This window comes from Blastomyces gilchristii, assembly GCF_000003855.2.
Source record: "Blastomyces gilchristii SLH14081 genomic scaffold supercont1.26, whole genome shotgun sequence".
NCBI lineage: Eukaryota > Fungi > Ascomycota > Eurotiomycetes > Onygenales > Ajellomycetaceae > Blastomyces > Blastomyces gilchristii.
The window spans coordinates 656,326-676,633 of NW_003101656.1; the positions used below are offsets into that span (position 1 = coordinate 656,326).

The window sequence follows — 20,308 nt, forward strand, 5'->3', positions numbered from 1 at the left end:
TCTGCTTAATTCTGAACTCTTTTTTACAGCTGAATCAGTCAATTCATTGCTATGAATATTTATATAAGCAGGAACTCAGTGTAGATGAATTATCAGCTTTGATATTCTTCTCTTTTGAATTTTCAAAACAGAGTTTAAGATCAGTTTAAGATTTATTTAATTATTATGAATCTGACTATTTTTAAGTCTTCTTAAAGCAGCTTGACTATCAGAGAATATTTATATCTCTTTTAAACTATTTTCTCTTTTATAAGATTTTATTTTAATGAGTTTGAAAGCTTTCACTATTATAAATAGTTCAGCAGCAAAGACTTCAGATTCACAGTCTAAATTTCAGAAATCTGAGATAAAATTGATATTATCTTCAGTATAAGCAATGTCTGCATTTAATCTATTCAAATTCTCATTTTTTAAGTTATCTGAATAAATCAGAATAGAGTCTTTTATATTAGTTATAGAAATTCTCTTCAAATACTATTCATATTCTTTCTCTTTAGATAGTTCACTTATTTATAAGTCTGTAAGAGATTCAAGCTTTTCTCTTCAGAGAGATATCTACTCATGATCAACTTTTTCAATATTTAAAGAAGAAAATTAATTTTTAATCAGTGAGTATAGTCTGTACAGTTGTGAAGACATTTTCTTTGAAGAATTATTTTCATTTCAATCAAGAAATCTATTTCAATTCAGTTCATTTCCAGAGTTAATTAATGAAAATGAAGAAGAGACTCTTTCTCTGATTATATGATTTGAGCTCATCTTTATAACTCTCAGAGCATAGTTCATACAGGTCTTTTCAAATCTAATAGCAGAAGAGAGAATTGAAGCTTCAATTTTTATTACTTTAATAGAAGATGATTTGAAAGCTTTCAGAATTCTTCTCAAAGCTCTGTTTTGCAGACTTTGAAAGAGTTTAGTGAAATTTCCTTGATTATTTTATTAAACTTGAACTTCATAATCAGCTACTGAGATAATACAGGCTATATATAACTGTCTCATAGCCTGGAAGAATAGATCTCTCTCTGTATTTGATAGTCTGATTATGTTGTTCAATAGTCTTTCTGCCTTGACAGTTCTTTGTTGAAATAATATTTAAAATTTAACTTGGAGTTTAATTATACTTCTAATTATTTGATATTTAAACTGGGTTCAATCTCTCTATTTAAAAGAGTTAGAGATAGTTCTTTCTCATTGAATCTAGAAAAGAAATGAATTAACTCAGTTTTATTCATATTAAATTGAATTTAATTAATATCTGCTCTAACAAAGATTTTCTTTACAGCTTTTTCAATCACTTTTAAGTTCTCTTTGATAGTTTTTGAGCTGTAGACTAGATCAATATCATTCACATAACTTAGAGATTGCACTATTTTCATATTTCTATTTTTGAATAGATATACAGTGTATATTGCAAATAAAATGAGTGAGATTGAAGATTCTTGTAATACTTCTATTTTTATCGCAGTCTTATCTTATTTCATTCCATCAAAGAACAGTTGTATAATTCTTTTAGATATAAAACAGTCAACTCATTTTATTAGAGAAAGTGACAGTTTTAACATCTTCAAAGTGTGAATTAACTTTGACTTTAAAACATGATTAAATGCTTCTTTTATATCAATAAAAACTGCAGTTGAGATCAGATCTTCATGCTTTGCTATTTGAATATCATAAATAACTGAGAGAACAGTGTCAATTACAGAACATTGTTTTCTATCTCTTATTTATTCACTGAATCAAAGAGAGTTATTAATAGAGCTTATAACAGATAGTTAAGTAGCTATTATCTTTTCTAAAACCTTTTCTACACAGTTTAATAGAGATATTACTCTATATGACTTAGAAATTGAAGTTTTTCTATTAGATTTTGTAAGAATTATCTCAGTGACTTCTCTTCAGCATTCAGAATGTTATTCATTTTTCAAGAGATTAAAAAAGAGCTCAAAATATTCATTCTTTAAGTAGAAGTATGTATTTTGAATAATTAAGTGATTAATTGAATCAGGTCCTGCAGCAGTTTTAACTGAACTTGAGAAGATAGCTGACTCTAATTTGTCTTATATAAGATTAGGTCATTCCCAGTCATTTTCATTAATATAGTTGAGAAGTGATATATTCTCTTTCTCTGAATCTGAATCTGATGAGTTTTGAAAGAGAATTCTCATGAAAGCTTGATATTTTTTCTTAAAAGAGTTTGCTGTATATAATTCATTCTGAAACTCATATTCTAAGACTAAATTAAATGTTTTGCTACACTTCTTGTTTTAGTATAGTTAAAAGCTTTAAAAACTTTCTTTTCTTATACTTCTTCAAGAAATTTATTTCAGCAGTCTGTTTTAGCTCTTTTAATATCTGAAAAATATTTATTTCTGACAGCTTTGAACTCTTCATCAGATATTATATCTTTCTTTCAATCTCTTCTAGCAGTAGCTAATTATTTCCTTTTAGATGAGATATTCTCATTTCATCAAGATTTTGAATACTCAGAAGACTTTCTCTTTGAAATATTATCTCTAACACTTGTTAGAATAATAGATGTAATGAGCTTCGCTCTATTCTCAAGCATTTCATTTGAGATATCTTGATCAGAATTTCAATATAACTCACTCTGTCTTTCAGATTTTAACAGTTTTATACTTTCTTCAACTGCTTTTCAATCAGCTTTTTCAAAGTTAAACTGATTAGAGAGAAGAGGGTTTTCACTCATTTATTTTTCACTCAGTTCAATATTAAATTGAATAATCTTATGATCTGATTCTGATGTCTTATTTAAATCAATAAATCAGTTTATAAGTCTTTTTTTTATTAGATTTTATGACATGAAGATTAGATCTATAATAGATTTTTATTTCATATTTTTTCTAAAGAATGTTTGTTGATCAGACTTGTTAACTAAATCTATTGAATGCTCAAAGATTCATTCAATCAGATTATCAGCTCTTACTGCTCTTTTGCATTCTGAATTCTATCAGAGATGATGTGTATTGAAATCTTCTATAATTATAGAGTTTCTTAATGAAGTTATATTCAGAAATCCTCTATTAATTATTCAGATATTGTTATTTTTCTTCAATGACTTTTCATTATAGATATTTATGAGCTGTATAGTATCAAACTCATTCTCTTTATCTATAATATCACTCATCAGAATATCGGGGTCAGACATAATATCAAATCTTAGATTAAATTAATATCTTAATCTCGTTCTTTTATAGATCACTACTCTTAACTTTATCTCAGACTTTTGAGATAGAAAGCAGTAGTAGCTTGAATGAGAAATAATATATTTTTACTCAGTATCAAAATTTGATTTCTGAAGTAGTATAAAATCAACTTTTTATTCAAATGCAATTTGAAGACAAGAATAAATACAATTTGAGTTTCTATTCACATTATTTTAAATAAATGTGATTTTTGAAGAGTTTTTAAACTTCTTTTATTGTTTTTATTGTATATTCATACTAAAAGAGAGTAGAGATAGAGTAGAATCTAATCACTATTATCAGATAGTAGATTATAACTATTTTGAAAAGTAGGAATCTCAACTGCTTATATTATATCTAGTTTATCATCAGAGTTATTTCTCAATTCTCTACTCTTAACAGAAGTTTGAGAATTCAAATTCTGTTTACATTTAGCTGGAGAATTGAAGTTTGAAGATTTAAATAATTGAGAGTTTCTTCTTTTTGAGCTTGCAGTTATGAGTTTACTGGCTTGACTATTCTCTTCAGTTCTAGATTGACTTTGAGCTTCATCTTTTCTTCAGTTCTTTTGAGTTCTTGAAGCAAACATACATTCTTTTGAGTTAGATACATGTTTTTCTTTGCAATTAGAGCATTTAAGCAAAGTGTGTTGATATATTTCATCTCTTTTTAAGTATGTTTTACATTTATACTCACTAGTTTTGTAATCTCTGACACAGAATGCATATTTTAAGTCTCTAAAATAAGAGATTATAAAGTGTTCATATCTTTGATAGTTTGAACACTGTGTTTGAGCTTTGAGATTTATTCTTAAGTCTTTGTATTCATGAACTCTCATTTTCAAATCTGCTACTCTTACTTCAGAGATTCTTGATTATTCAAGTATCTTTGTATATACTAGAACAGAGACATTTCTCCTACTCTATCTGAACTTAATTGAATTAAGTTATACAGACTCTTTTCTCAGTTGAATAGAATTATATTCTTCTAATTCATTTTTGAGAAGTAGTATTTCTTTCTCACAGTCAAAGATTTCAACTGAAATATTATAAAGAATGAATTTGTCTCACTTTTTATCTCTCTCAGATAGAATTATTGTATTTAACAAAGATTTTACTGCTGATTTTCAGAGATTCTCATTCTGAATAAGAAATTCTGCACTGAATTCAAACATTGTAGTCAGAATAATGAAGTTTTTAAAGAAGAATCACTCAATTGAAGCTATAACTGATTTTTGAACTTCAATATCAGTTATTAACTAAGAAAAGAACTGCTGATTGCTTTCATTTCTAATTCTGAAAATAAGATTTGAGTTTAGCTTGTTTCTCTGTAAGATATCCTGATTTAAGACTTTAAGAATGTGGCGGGCTGCGCCTGATCAATCATATAGACTATTTCATTACACTTCACAGATTCCAACCGCTTCATTCTCAAACATATACACTTTGATTCTCAGCCGCCACTAACACGTATAGATTCTTCCACCCCGAAGCTCCATCATATACATCACCACATATGCATATAAATATTTACTTCAATCACTGATTCTCACACTTTCTCTTTCTTTTTCTTCACTAACATTTTTCTCTTTGTTATATAAGACCTATATATTATACCAATCTATTCAGCGTAGACCTCTTATATTAGAAAAATGTTCATTGTCTCCTTATTAGAAACAATTATCCACACATTGTCTTCTCATTAGAAATGATTATTCATTGAGAGATATCTGAACATGTAACAACGCGTAAGAAAGAGAAACAGTTAAGTGAACACTGAGTTCTCAGATAGAAGCTTGCTCACCAGTCGCTCTGACTCTGCAACAAGATCTTATGAAGAGAACAAGATCTTATAAAAAGAATGTCAGTGAAAGACCTGAGAGTTCTAACACTACAGATGTATGAGATATTCATACAATTACACTTCTTCTGATTTCACAGATATCACACATCTAATGATCAATATAATCATGTCTAATAACAGTATGAGAGAACTCTCAAACATGAGCATAGATGCAGTGCCACAGTGGCTCTGAGCAATGTTGAAATTACAACAATAATAAATAGCTGATATGCATGCAACTTAATAACATCAATATGAAGAAATTCAATGATTATCTCAACAAGGAACCCCTGCACAGACAACTTCAATACTGACAGAATTGAATACAAAAGTACTGAAAGAACACTTAGATGCTCTCACATATTTTAATACTTTCAATCTCACTCTCTACTCATCATGAAGAATGGAAATGCTTGTGAAACTGAGTGTAGATGAAGATGTCATCAGTTCATTAATCAATCAAGATTGATATATCAATGAATGATTGAAGAATTGCATGAAACAGAAGTTTCATTCATGAATGAAAGCATGTGAACCAGCATTGCAAATACCTGACAATATTATCAAACATCTTGATATTCTGTTCTGAGACACTGCCATGCAACAGAAAGTGTTAGATTGATTACAGAGTATCTGACAGAGAAACACTTCTCTTACAATATTTATTCCTGACTTCAACATGAAGATTCTAGAAGCAGGTGATCAATCTTGAGAGAATTAAATGAAGATTAGTATGCTTAAGAAGACATTAACTTTCAAACTCTTACAGACTCTTGTAAGTGTAGATAAAGACCAGACTTATGAAGGTTTCTGCACACAGCTTCAGACATTGAATGATCATCTTACCAAGCTCAAGAGTATACAGAACAGTGATAGAAGATATTACACTCACACACCTGTGCTGAGAAATAACCCAGTCACTCACATATCTGCATTGAGGAGTAACAGCAATGATGCAGATGTCATGAACTGAATAGATTCAAATGTCTATGCATAAGCAAGAGTTTTCACTGTTTGAACAGGCTTCTGAGTCTCTCAGATCACTCTCAAGAAAGTCATCAATCAATATCAATGTGAAGTATGCATCAACTGTAACTGATTGAGACATATTACTTTTAACTGCTGATTAACCTATGTGCCTCCTCACTCACGAGAAAGATCAGTGCCTTCTCACTCAAAGAATGAATCAGTGTCTGTTCATGTCAATCACATTGCATTGAAAGAAGATTCAGAAGATAACTATGAGAATGCTCTGATGAAACAGGGAAAAGATTAGCTTCTGTTCAAATTTGCAAACAGGAGCTTGAAGAGGTCAGATGACAATGATTTAAAGAGAAACTGACAATGAATGTGATTCTTGTATCTACTGTGATTAATAATATGTATAATATGAAAGTCATGGTAGACAGCAGTCTATGCTACTATGCAATGATTAAATCTTCAGTCATAAGACATCATAACCTTCAGTGTATTTCCTTATCAAAACCCTGACTTCTTGCAGAATTCAATGATTTAAAAGATGTTTGCACTCATTACATGATGAAACTAAACATAGATATCAGAGAACATCAGTGTGAAGATGCCTATATATATGAAGTTAATAATCTTGATTATAATCTTATATTAGAACTTGCCTGACTATCTGAACAAGGCATCTTGTTGAATACTTGAAACAGAAGTTTAATATTCTCTAACAAAGATAGAATTCATGAGAATGATATTCACAAAACTATGAATCTGACACAGATCGCTGTTAACACCTATAAAATGCTTAGAAAAAGAAGTCACTGAAAGAATCATTAACAGCAGAGTCATGTGTCAATCTATTTCATCAGTCTAGCTGATATTAAAAAGACTCTAGAAAAGTTATCTTATATTATAATAACAGATTCTTGTACAAAACTCTCTCAATAATATCATGAATATCTAGATATCTTTCAAAAAGATAATAATGCTATAAACATACCTCTCTTATGAGGTTCAGAAGTGAACCACAGTATCAAGTTAGAAAAGAAGAATGATAAGAACTCTGAATCATTATAAGACTCTCTTTATAACATGTTCTGAGATAAACTTCTTCTTCTTTGAAAGACACTCAATGATCTGTTGAATAAAGAATTCATATATGTTAGTAACTCTTTCACTGCAGCTTCTATTCTCTTTGTAAAGAAATCAGATGAAGAACTTCAATTCTGTGTGAATTATTGAGAATTGAACAGATTAATGAAGAAGAACTGTTATTCTTTATCTCTTATCAATGAAACTCTAGCTTGTATTAAACAAGCTCAATGATTTATAAAGTTAGATATTATTACTGTGTTTCATAAGATCTGCATCACTGAAGAAGATGAGTGACTTATAGTATTTCAAACATAATATGATCTCTTTGAATAAGTAGTTACACTCTTTGAACTGACTAACACTCTCAGTACATTTCAGAAGTATATTAACTGAGTACTTCAAGATTTTCTTAATGAATTTGTATCTGCTTATCTTGATGACATTCTCATCTTCACTGATGAATTTAGAAAAGAATATCAAGAACATGTGTGAAAGGTATTACAACAGCTATAGAAAGCAGAACTGCTGATAGACATAGACAAGTATGATTTTAAGATTAAAAGTACAAAATATATAGGCTTTTTCATAGAAGCTGGCAAGAGAATTCAAATGAATTCTGAGAAGGTCTCTGCTATTCTTGAATGAGAGGCCTTATACACTGTGAAAGATGTATAAAGCTTCATTGAATTCACTAACTTCTATCAATAATTTATATGAAACTTCTCAGATATTGTCAGATCACTTACAGAACTCACTAAGAAGAACTCAGTATTTCAATGATCAGTGAACACTGAAGCTGCATTTACACAGATGAAGAAGATGTTCATCAACACTTCTCTGCTTATGATATTTAATTCTGATTATGAAACAGCTGTTGAAGCTGATTTCTCTGATTATATCACAGAAGAAGCTATATTGTAATATGATGATAAAGATATTTTACAATCATGCATCTTCATGTCTAAAAAACTGAGTTCTGCTGAATGCAACTATGAGATCTATGACAAGAAACTTCTCACAATCATATACTGTCTAGAAGAATGAAACTCTGAACTCTGAAGTGTCTCCGAATTTGAGATAATCACAGATGATAAGAATCTCAAACACTTCACAACTACCTGTATACTCACTGAAGCAGTACGTCAAGAAGCACCCCGATTCCCCTCAGAACTACATATAAGAACCGACATCTCAGAATGCTCAATTGATGACAATAACGCTCTGCAGTTCCGCGAATGATGTTGGGTCCCTCACTCCGAACCCTTACACACTCGGTTAATGCAAGAGATGCATGATTCGTGTATAACCGGCCACTCAGGTCATAAAAAACTGTATAGAATAGTCTTCTAAGAGTTCTACTAGTCTGAGATATTAAACAGTATCAGATGCTTCATCTGAAACTGCAACTGCTGTTCTTCTATTATCTTATAAAAGAACTGTAGAAAAGATCTACTGAAATCACTTGATATCTCTGATAGAATCTGATAAGATGTAGTAATTGACTTCACTGTTAATCTATTTGAGAGCAAGAATTGTAAGAACATTTTGATCATTGTTGACTGACTAAGTAAAGATGTAATATTGAAACCTTGTGATAAGATGAATACTGAACAAGTCATTGAAGTCTGCTTACAGAGTTCATTCTATCAGATGCATGAGTTGCTGAGATCTATTATATTGAACTGAGACTGTTAATTTGTAAGCACTCTCTGAATAAGAATCTGTCAAGTTCTCAAGATTATACACTGTTTATCAACTGTCTATCACTCTGAGACTGATGATGTATTTCAACAGATAATTCAGACTGTAAAGAATTATCTTCATAAGTTCTGTAATCACTTATAAGATGATTGGCATGATCTTTCTCTACACACAGAGGTTACTATCAACAGTTGAGATGCTGTTTCAACAGATATAAGCCTGTTCTTTCTTACATATGAATATCACATGAAAGTGTTGAATCTTCTAGAGATTACACAGTTCACACTGAACTCTCACAGTCTGATTCAGATTACTGATAATATAGTAATGAAGCTCTGAGATATCTGTGACTAAGCAGAGATCATCAGAGCAACCATGAAACAAGATCAAGAAGATTAAATCAACATCTGATAAGATTCTGCAGAGTAGTATAAGATAGAAGACCTTGTGTGATTGAATCTCAAGAATATATGAATCACACATTCATCTTGTATGCTAGATTACTGCCATGTCAGATATAAAGTGATAGAAGTTCTAGATAGTCATAACTACTGTCTTGACACATCATCAGAAATTCATAATGTCTTTTATACAAGCTTGCTTCATCATGCTGTCACTGATCTGTTCTCTTCTCAACTGACTTTCAACTGATAGCTGCCAGACATCATAGAAGAAGATAATGAGCTTGAGTGAGAGATTGAGAATATTCTCAATGAGAGATCTCACAGACACAGTCAATAATATCTTATGAAATGAGTTGAGTATGATCATCTGACCTGAACTCTGAGTTCTGTATTATCTGAAACAGCAGTCCTTGACTAATGAGAACTGCTTCTGAAAAGAGAGGATTAATGTAACAGGCTGTGTCTGATTAATTATATAGACTATTCTGTTACACTTCACAGATTTCAACTGCTTCATTCTTAATCATGTACACTCTGATTCTTGATCATTCTCAATCACTGATCCTCAGCTGTCACTAATGTGTATAGATTCTTTCACCTTTCACCTCAAAGCTTCACTGTGTATGTCATCACATACACATATAAATATTCACTTTGATTATTGATTCTCACACTTTCTCTTTCTTTTCCTTCTCTAACATTTTTCTCTTTGTTATATAAGACCTATATATTATACCGATCTATTCAGTGTAGGCTTCTTACAAAGAATAAGTCTTCTATTTCTGAAGATTTGAAGATTTTTCTCTTTTTACATTTTTTTTTCCACTTTTCTATCAATAGAAGTATGAGCAGTATTCTTCTCAGTTTTCTCAGAATTTTGAGCAGGTTTTAAGCTAGCAGATTTAGAGACAGCAGGTTTAGAGACAGCAGATTCAGCTGCTTAAGCATATATTTTCTTCTGATTTAAAGAAGAAGAAGAAGAAGTAGAAACATAAGAAGAGTAAACTGAAGAGTCAGTGATTGTATTAGAAATTTTCAATGTTTTTAGAACTGTGTTTGAAATTCTAAGTTTGAACTTAATCACTTCTTGTAGTTGTCTAGTCTGAGCATGAAGAATTAACAGAACTTCTTCATTTATCTTACTTAGATACTGCTTTTCAAGAATCTTACTTACTTTTTCAAGTTTCTGTATTTTAAAAACTTATTGTTTCTCTATTTCTTCTTTCTTTCTTCTCTTCAGAATTTCAATCTCAGAAATAGTATTTGAGAAAGTATCTTTCATCATATTAACTGAGTGTATTTTTGAATATATTATTCTTACTCAATGAAAAGTTAATCAGACTAATTCAATTGAGATATTTATTGAACTCTTTTGAATTGAAAAGTTGATCAGACTGTTTCAATTAAGAGATTTTTAAGTCTATTTTCAATTGAAAAATTGATTAGACTGTTTCAAAAGAAGAATAAAAGACTTTTGTGTATAAAATACCTGATTTTTTTCACATCAGTTCAGTAACTAGATTAGATTTTTAAAGAGAATCTAATAAACTAAAATTGATTTTTAAGATAAATCAATAAAATTTTTACAATCTCTTTCTTAAGATACAGTAAGAAAAAGTATGATATCAATTGATAATAAATCAGATAATATGACAGTTTTTAAGAGAAAAACTGACAAAAAATAAATCAATTTTTTACAGAGAAATTGATTAAAACTATTCAATTTTATTGTAAATTATTCAATTCTTCTCACATAACAAGTATGCAACTCAAATCAGTTAATAAAGAGTGTAAAAAAGAATTAAGTATTAATAAAAGCTCTTCAGTTACTGAAAAAGTAATTCTTATTTAAAAGAATGTAAAATTATAACATAAAACAACTCTGTTTTTAATTCTTTATAAGAATATTATATAAAACTCAGAGAAAAACATCTTACTTTTTCAAGAGAAGTAAAAAACTATTTCTAAGATCTTTTTTTTTTTGCATTAACTGCTATAGAAGAATGAGATAGAAACTGCTAAGATATATACTACTATATATTCTCTATCGAGACTTTTCCTCTTCAGAGTCTTGATATTATAGAGAATATAAGTCTGTTTCTATATAATAATATAAATATTATTAATGAGATGTAGAGAAACTGGTTATTTATATCTCAAAATAGAAGACTTTATCAATGATTATATCAAATATAAAGTTAATTCTTAAATTTAATAGAAATCTAGTATTGCTGTTCTTAATCTCTTACAGAATCTATTGAATATTGAGATATTAAAACTAGATTTAATATATCTCACTATGGAGAGATCAAAGACTCAGTCAGATCTTAAAGTATACTGAATTTATAGTTGTTGATATACTATTAACTTATTCTATTGACTCATTATTCACTGATTGTGTATTGAATACTGTTATCAAGGTATCTTTTTGTATTATTCTGCTGACAATGAGCCAGATTGAGAGAGGTGATATGAGAGTGAAACTTAGCATTGATGTCTAGATACACTGAAGACAGACAGAGTATTTACAGAGATTGCACTTCAGAACTATCTGTTGATTATGTGCTTGATATTATTACTGAGGTATCTTTAGACTGGCCGTCGGGACCATGAATTTCACATTTGATCTCATTTGATCTGATCTCATACATTTCTTGACGTGAGTCCCACCAGGACCAAGCCTCAAAAAAATCTGAAAATGGACCATTTCTGAGAGAAATGGTGTGAAAAATGACCAGATTTAATTCAAGAACAGTGAAATGAGAGTAATTTTCCAGGATAAACTGTGAAAGATGATCATTCTTCCAAAATCAGAATAGGACTGGGACTGAAGGTTAAAATCAGTCTCATTCAGTTCATTCAGTGATTGCTTATATAATCAGAATTTGATAACAATTATTGATAACACTCATGAAACAACTAAATACATTCTTGTGCAAGTTTATTCTTCACTTTCTCATGAAAACTACACTTCTCTGATATACTGTGATCAGAGGTATTAAACTGTCTGATAATTTCATGTTTTATAATCATGAGTTTCTTGATTGTTTCTTCTTATAATTATCCCTGATAATAGTGATAAATATCTCAACTTGAGTTGAACTTTCACTTCATTCTTATCCCTGTCAATGAAATTGTCAGAATATCACATGTCATCAGTGTAACAGTTGAATATGTACTCTCAACAATTTTTCATAACTCTAGAATTGATTTAATGTGTAAATTTGTTGAATCATCTTGAAGATAGCAGTCAAATTCAGTTTTATAAGTATGTAGTTTCGCCTGATTTTCAGTTGCAATTAATGTATGCAAGTCCTGTTTTAAAGTTAGTATTATAGTTCTATGTGATATGAAGCATTACTAAAGATTGTTACTTACTAGAGAATTGTATTTCACTGTCTTCATATCTTGAATATCTGCTTGTTCAAATCTCTGATAGTTGGCATTGTAGTAGTCTCAGACTAATTTGACATATGAGTCTCATTTCTCCTCTGTTCAATCTTGAGAAGTGTAGATGTTAACTTGATAGAAGAAATCTAGTAGAGCTACTACAGTATAGTACTCTGCAAAAGATTGTTCTATTTTACTGTAGTAATATGCCAGTTTATTCCTTGCAGTAACAATAGCCTGCACTATAGCATCATTTCAGACTGAATTTCTTTTTGAGTGATTCAACTGCTTCTCAAGATGAGTAAATAAACTGTTATACACTCACCAGACTGACTGCAGCATTGATGTATGAGTGATTGAGACTGTCTTTATTATCTTATAAAACTGAAACAGTAAATCAATCACATATTTCAACTGAGTTCACTTCATATCAGAAAGTTTCAATATCTGAATCTTTTCTTAATCAGAGTGTTGCACTCAATAATCAATCATCTGACACAATCAAAGAGTCTGAACAGTCATCTCATATATTAAACTTCACTGTGTTCTAACATTCTGTATCATATTCAGTGATGTGACTGATTTGTTTATTTATTGAATATCATAGAATCATTGTTATTATTTAGAAGAGATACAAATCACATTAGCAATGTTTCAAATCTATGATATTTAAATTATTAGTCAATCTATTCAAAATTAACAGTAGCATTATCAAAAAGTGTTATTAAAAAGCAATATCAAAAAGTGTTATCAAAAAACATTATCTTTTATAAAGTGAATGTAAAAGTTACTTGAGTAATCACTTTCATCTTATTCTCATCTCAAGAACCAGTCATCTCATTATTCTTCATCTCAATGTTAAGATTCTTTATCAGTGTTTACATCACAAGTTGAACCACATGAGCAATACAGAGAATATGACCTTGTTTATCATTTCAGAAATGCAAGCCAATTTTTGCTTCAAGCTCTTCATCATAGTGTAGTTATTTGCAGCATTGTCAGTTATAATTGTAAGAAGACTGAGACTAATATCTCAATAGTCATTTTTAATCACAGTTATTAATACCTCTGCTATATAATCCTCAGTATGACTACTGATCAATGATTCAAATTCAATTAATGTCTCTTGATAAGTTCAGTTCTCATCAATGTAATAACATGTAACTCTTATAAATGCAAGATTGTTTATACTAGTTCATGCATTTACTATGAGAGACACTCTTTAATAATTCTTCAACTCTGATGCTAGATGTTGTATATTAACTTTATAGTATATCTCAAGATTGAACTGAAGACAGAATTGATATAAAATATGAAGATTTGAATTAAGCATTTGAAGAAGTGTTCAGAATTCAGGGTTTTCAATTGATTGAAGAGAAAGATTCAGAGATATACATATATAAAGTAATTATTCACAGAAGTTATCAGATGAGAGTTGTGAAATCAGAGTACTGATATATGATTATTTTCACATGATTTCCTTCAAATTAGAAAGTTAGTGTTATCAAAAATCATTATCTGATAGAGTAACTTACCAGCTCAGTAGTAATCTTCTGATTATTTTTCTTTTATTGTCTGCATTCTGATGACTTCAGATGTCAGAAAATTTCTTCAGAGCTATGACTAGTTTATAATGAATGTTTCTGAATGAAGTTACAGTGATTGTAGCAGAGAGATGACTCTTCAGTAATCTGCAATATAATCTGTTAATAATTATTTCATAGTTCATCTCAGTGTTTGTGTTGAGTTTTTCATAAATTTCATGGCCTGGAATCAGATGTGAAGAATGAAGTAGTCATTTATTATGATTGAAAGAGAGCATTCTGTGTTGAATTGTAAATAATATAGACTTTGTGATTCACAGTGATTTCTTAAAGAGTTTATAAATCTTCAATAGAAGTAAAAGAAGTGAAAGAAGTGAATTCAGAAGATATGATAATAATTTAAGAAAGATGATAATTTATTTTCAATAACTGATCACTGATATGTGTAAGAAGAATTAATACAAGAGAAAATAATCTTATTTCTTAGCTTAGTTATAATTTTAGTACTAACTCAGATTGAATATTATCAATGTATAAAAGTAAATAAACAATCTTGATTAATCTCTGTCATATTTCTTGAAATATATTAATATTGTGAAAGAGAGTGTTACTAAATTGTATTATCAGATAATATTATTAAAAATATATTAATAATTGTAAATATCAATGTTGAAAAAATGTTGATACTTATACATTATAGATATATATATATATATATATTATTCCTGACTTGATTACAACTTGTACAATAATTTTTAAAAACTTAAAATTAATTTCAATTATTAATAATTATGAACTTATAACTAACTAATATAAAAAGAAAAAAACTTTTTCTACTCATTATCTTTCTACTCTTTCTCATTCTTCTTATTATTCTTTATAATTCATTTCTCATTCTTCTTCTTCTTCTTCTTCTTCTTATCTGAGATGATAATCATCTCAAAATCTCTCTTCACTGTCTTCTCAGAGAAGGGTTTCTGCTGCTTTCTCTCAGTCAGGTCAATCTGTATCTCAAAATCCTGCATTTCCTGATCTGCTGTCTCAGGTTCCATCTCAGTAGTAAGCAGATTGACATGCTCAGAGAGTAGAACTATCTTCTCAATATTCTGAATCATGAAGTGCATTCAAGAGCTGAACAAGGTCTTAATTCTCTTCTTCTCTGTCAGCTTCTGCTAATTAATTAGAGAATAGAAGTATTATCAAAAATTATTATCTCTCAATAAATAAAAAACTTATCAGTTTTGACTTCTTTATCTTCTACTTCAACACTCTCTCAATCTTCTTCTATTATCACTTATTTATAGCAACACTCTTCTTCTCTCTCTCTCTCTTCATCTTGATCTTAAATCATTCTCAGAACTTCTTCTAATCTCATTACTACTGTATAAGACTCTTCACTATCTTCTTCTTTAATCTCTCACAGGCAGTGTCATCTGCATTATTTCTATACTTAGTTCAGTCTAAATCTATCAGAAGTATTACTTAAAATCATTATTATTCTACTCTCTTACAGAGTCTCTTCAAGATATTATAATATGTCTTACAATCTGTCTTCTCTCACTTGAACATCTTCTTCTTCTCTTCCTTCAATCTGTGATAGCACTCACGCGCCTTGATGATCTGCAGGACCGCAGAATATTTAAAGAGAGATAATATGATTGATTTCAGTGAGTGTTGAAGAGAGATGAAGACAGAAGAGATGATCAGAAATAATATAATAATAATAATAATGATGATGATGATGATGATAATAGTAGTGATGATAGTGATAATAATGATAATGATAATGATAATAATGATAATAAAAGAAGAAGTGTATTGAAATATATTACTGACTTATCAAATATAAAAAGACTTAAAGAAAATATTAACAGCTTTCAGTGATATACAGAAACAGCTACAGTGTTGTATAGCAACATCATCTTCATTCAATACATGCACTGTTGATATTCTTTGTATACAGTTATCATATAATCTGTATCAGAGATACATGCAGAAAACAGATCTTTATTACTAGAACAAATGATTGCAGCAATTCTCTGTTTTCATATTATAAAGATAAGTTATTCTCATTTCTTTCTTCTCTCTTTTCTCTTCTTCAATCAATCATTAATTTTAAGCTGATATGAAAACTATTAAAACACTCTCAGAAACTCTCAAATTGAAGAGTATAGACTAATTAAATTTCAAATATAGAAGAAATCAAATTATCTTCTACAGATTTAATTATTCATTCTCTCTTAAATAAAACAGCAGTTGCATCCCCTCTCTCCTCTCAATCAAACAAAACATGGCCTGTGAAAAGTGAGTATCACACCAGGCCATAATAATCAACACAGCCCCAGTATGCAGAGCTGTATATACACAGTGTATGCTGAACTGAGAGACTGCATGAGTTGTGAACCAGCAGCAGTATCTCAGAAAGAGCTGTACAGCATGAAAAAGTCACAACTCTCAGTTACATGCACAGAGAGTGAATCACTGTAGTAAGTATATATACATTAAAGTAACACTTTTTAATAACACTCAGTCTCTGATATGATGAAAATAGAGTCTCTCTGTGAGATCTGTTTCTATCAGAAGTCAGAGAATCTTATATTTCTCAAGATCATCTTCACACACCTGATCTGTGAAATTGATGAAGAAAATCATTGATTTCAGTATTCTGTTCTTGATACTATTCAAGTGATAGCAGAGTTCACCCTGATCACACTTTTTAAGTGTATATTTTCTAATTATTCACATTTATATAGATATATACTGATTATTTATTAGATAATTTTAAGACAATAGCTCATCATGACTGTGTTACTCTCACTGTGAGAAATACATAATTGATAATAAATATTGTAAAGACTCTAAGAAGTGAGTATTTTGAGAATACTATGACTCTGTAATCTTGATTTTTATTTGTTTTTATTTTTTATTTTTTTCTTTTTCTTTTCTTTTTATTTTTTTTTTCTTTCTCTTTTTTTTTTTTTTTTTTATTGTGATTTTTTCTTGTTGTTTTGTTTTTTGTTTTTTTATTATTTTTTATATTTTATATTTTTTTTTTAATTAAAATGATATTAATTATGATCTGTGTTCAGAAAAGTAATGATATTTAATAACACTCTCTGTTGAATTTTCAACAAATAAGCACTATGTTATAATATTATGTAAGTGAGAAATGATTTTATAGTCTTATTTAATGTCATTTTCAATAATAAGATCAGAATGAAAATGTGACTAAGAATTCAAACATATTCTTTATCTGAGACTAGATTTCTATTTGAAAAGTGAATCTGAGATCTTTAATATTTGAAATAACGGGATTTGAAATCAATGTAATGAACATAAATCATGATCAGAAGTAATGCTTTTAGGCAACATAATAACTGTAAAGTTTGATTCTAATGTCAGACACAGTCACACAGTCAGTCTAATTATAATAATGAAGATGATAGAAAAATGAGAAAAGTTAGTGAATGAGAAGTGTAATATAGTGAATGAGAAGTGTAATATAGTGAATGAGAAGTGTAATATAGTGAATGAGAAGTGTAATATAGTGAATGAGAAGTGTAATATAGTGAAAGTTTCTTTGTAAGAGTGTAGACAGAATACTAGCTGAATCAGAGATAGATTACATAATTGAAACTACTAGTGATATGCTAATTTATATAAAGCTAGAGCATATATTATAATTATATAAGTGTGACTGAATCTGATGAGAGAGAATGTGATTTAAAAGAATATATAATTATCAGATAATAACACAGCAGCTTCTGAACTTGCTTATAAATGTAAAGAGGTCATAGCCATCACTAATTAATTTAGTGTACTGTATTTAAGAAGCCGGCGTACGCCTGTAATCGTACGCTAACTCAAGCAATCTTTGAATTACAACAGATCAGATATTCTCTGTTCAGCTTACAGAGTCTCTTAACTTATTCTTTGGATAAATCTTAAGAATAAATCAGTAGTATCTCTTATAATTATTCTCTAGATAATACAGTAAGTTCTTGACTTTAGTATAGTAAAGATCTGTTATTACATAGATAAGAGCTTCTTCATCTTTCATATTATATAGTTAGACTTGTAAGTCAATGTTAAATACAAACTTATAAAAGCTTTTATAGATTATAATTTAATATATAATCTTAAGTAATTATATCTTAAGAAAGTTTTCTTTCAGTTTATAAGTATCTCTGAAGATCATATCTAGAGACTTGATTTGAGAGTGTTTATAGACAGTAAGTATTTCTTGTAGAAAAATAGCTTAATTTTATAAGAGATACTTAAGAATGTTCTTTACTAAGATTAATTCATTTATAAGTTCAGAGAGTTTCTCTGTTACAGATATAGAGAATAATATTCTATAAGTAATTAATAAGTTCATTAAGACTTCTTTTAAAAGAATTATTCATTATTTAGATAACTACTTCTAAGTGTCTGCAGTAGAGTTTGTAGAGATTAATGTATACAAGTTTCTAGTTCTTTCAGTTATAACAGATAGTTACTAACTGACAGAGTTTAAAATGTAAGAATAAGTGCTTATAGATAATTATTCAAATATTTACAGATTGATATAATATGTACTGTTAACTATTAGAAGTATTCATAATAGAAAGATAAAATGTAAAAGTTAAATATATAATAGTATTCAAGCTGAGTTATAAATAGTATTCATGAACTTCAGTTCATATAGTTATATACAGTCAAGAGCCGCTAACTCTATTAATTACATAAGAGATAGAAATAAGAGGTAAAGATTTCGCGAGAAGCCGGATTTCTTACACAGTTATTCTTAATTATTAACTCTCAGCTGAAAAGCTCATGAAATTTCTATTCTTTCATATCAAAGCTTCACTGTGTACATTATTGTATATATGTATAAATATTTACTTTAATTATTAATTCTTGCACTTTCTGTTTCTTTTTCTTCTTTAATATTTTTTACTTTATTATATAAGATCTATAAATATTATACTGATCTCTTTAGTGTACATCTCTTATAGAAAGAATGAGAATTTATAAAGTGTAATAAAATAGTCTATATAATTTTTTAAGTGCAGTCTGCTATATCTAAGCTGTGTATTATTAAAACAGAAGCTCTTAACTTAGAAGAACTGTATATCTGTAACTCTATTACTTAAATCTTACTTTTAAAAGAAGTAAGTTAATGTAATAAGTTATATCTAATTATATAAACTATTTTATTACACTTTATAGATTTCTGCTGAAAGCTCTGATTCTCAGTTACTAATTAATTCTCAGTTATTAATTCTTAGCTGAGAAACTCATAGCGTTTCTATTATCTCACTCTAAAGCTTTATTTTATATATATATAAATATTGACTCTGATTATTGATTTCTACACTTTCTCTTTTTTTCTTCTCTAATATTTTTCACTTTTATTTAAACTGACTGTTAAAATAATGAATTTTATATTTAATCTCATTTAATCTAATTTTATACATATCTTAACATGAATTCTACTGCGATTAATTATTAAAAAAATATATAAAGTAACTATTTATCAGATTTTAAAATAAGATTAGAACTTAGAAAAAATAAGAAAGTACTTTTATTTACTTTTATTTAGTTTCACTCTTAGTATAAAGTTACTATTTTTAAACATTTTAAGGTTTTTTTTTAGACTATTTTTAATTTTTTTAAAATTAATACTTTTTGATAACACTTAAATGAGATTTAAAGTCATTTAAAGCAATAAAAATAATTTAAATTGAGAAGTGAAAATTATAGTCTTATTTAAAAGATATGATAAGAGTAGATAGTAAGTCTCACTGAGACAGTATAAGACTACTATTTAATCTTAAAACTAGGTAATGAGATTAATTAAGTTAATAATGAAATTATTAAATATTCTAGTTCTAGTCTCAGACACAGTCACACAGTCAGTCTAAGAATGATACTAATAAAAAAGATGTTTTTTAGAAATAATAATTATATACATACAAGTCAGTGATATTATCAGTATAATAATGATTTTTTCTGTTCATAACTTGTTTATAATGATTTCAGAGCTTTTCCATCATTATATTAACATTTATAATTCAGTGATAATGTCGCTGACTGGCATAGTGAAACAATCATAACCCGGTCGTATAATAAGCCTACATTTTTCCGGCATGGAAGCTCGCTTGCATATGACTCATGAGTA

General features: G+C 28.7%; 1 protein-coding gene across 1 annotated transcript; it reads right to left on the reverse strand.

Annotated features, from left to right (window-relative positions):
* Nucleotides 1-15,029: 15,029 nt before the first annotated feature.
* Nucleotides 15,030-15,260, reverse strand: BDBG_17828 (uncharacterized protein; the record flags this gene model as incomplete). The annotated part of the gene is made up of 1 exon (XM_031725463.1): nt 15,030-15,260. One exon carries the CDS (start codon nt 15,258-15,260, stop codon nt 15,030-15,032), a length of 231 nt encoding a protein of 76 aa, XP_031580922.1.
* Between the last annotated feature and the right edge of the window lie 5,048 nt (nt 15,261-20,308).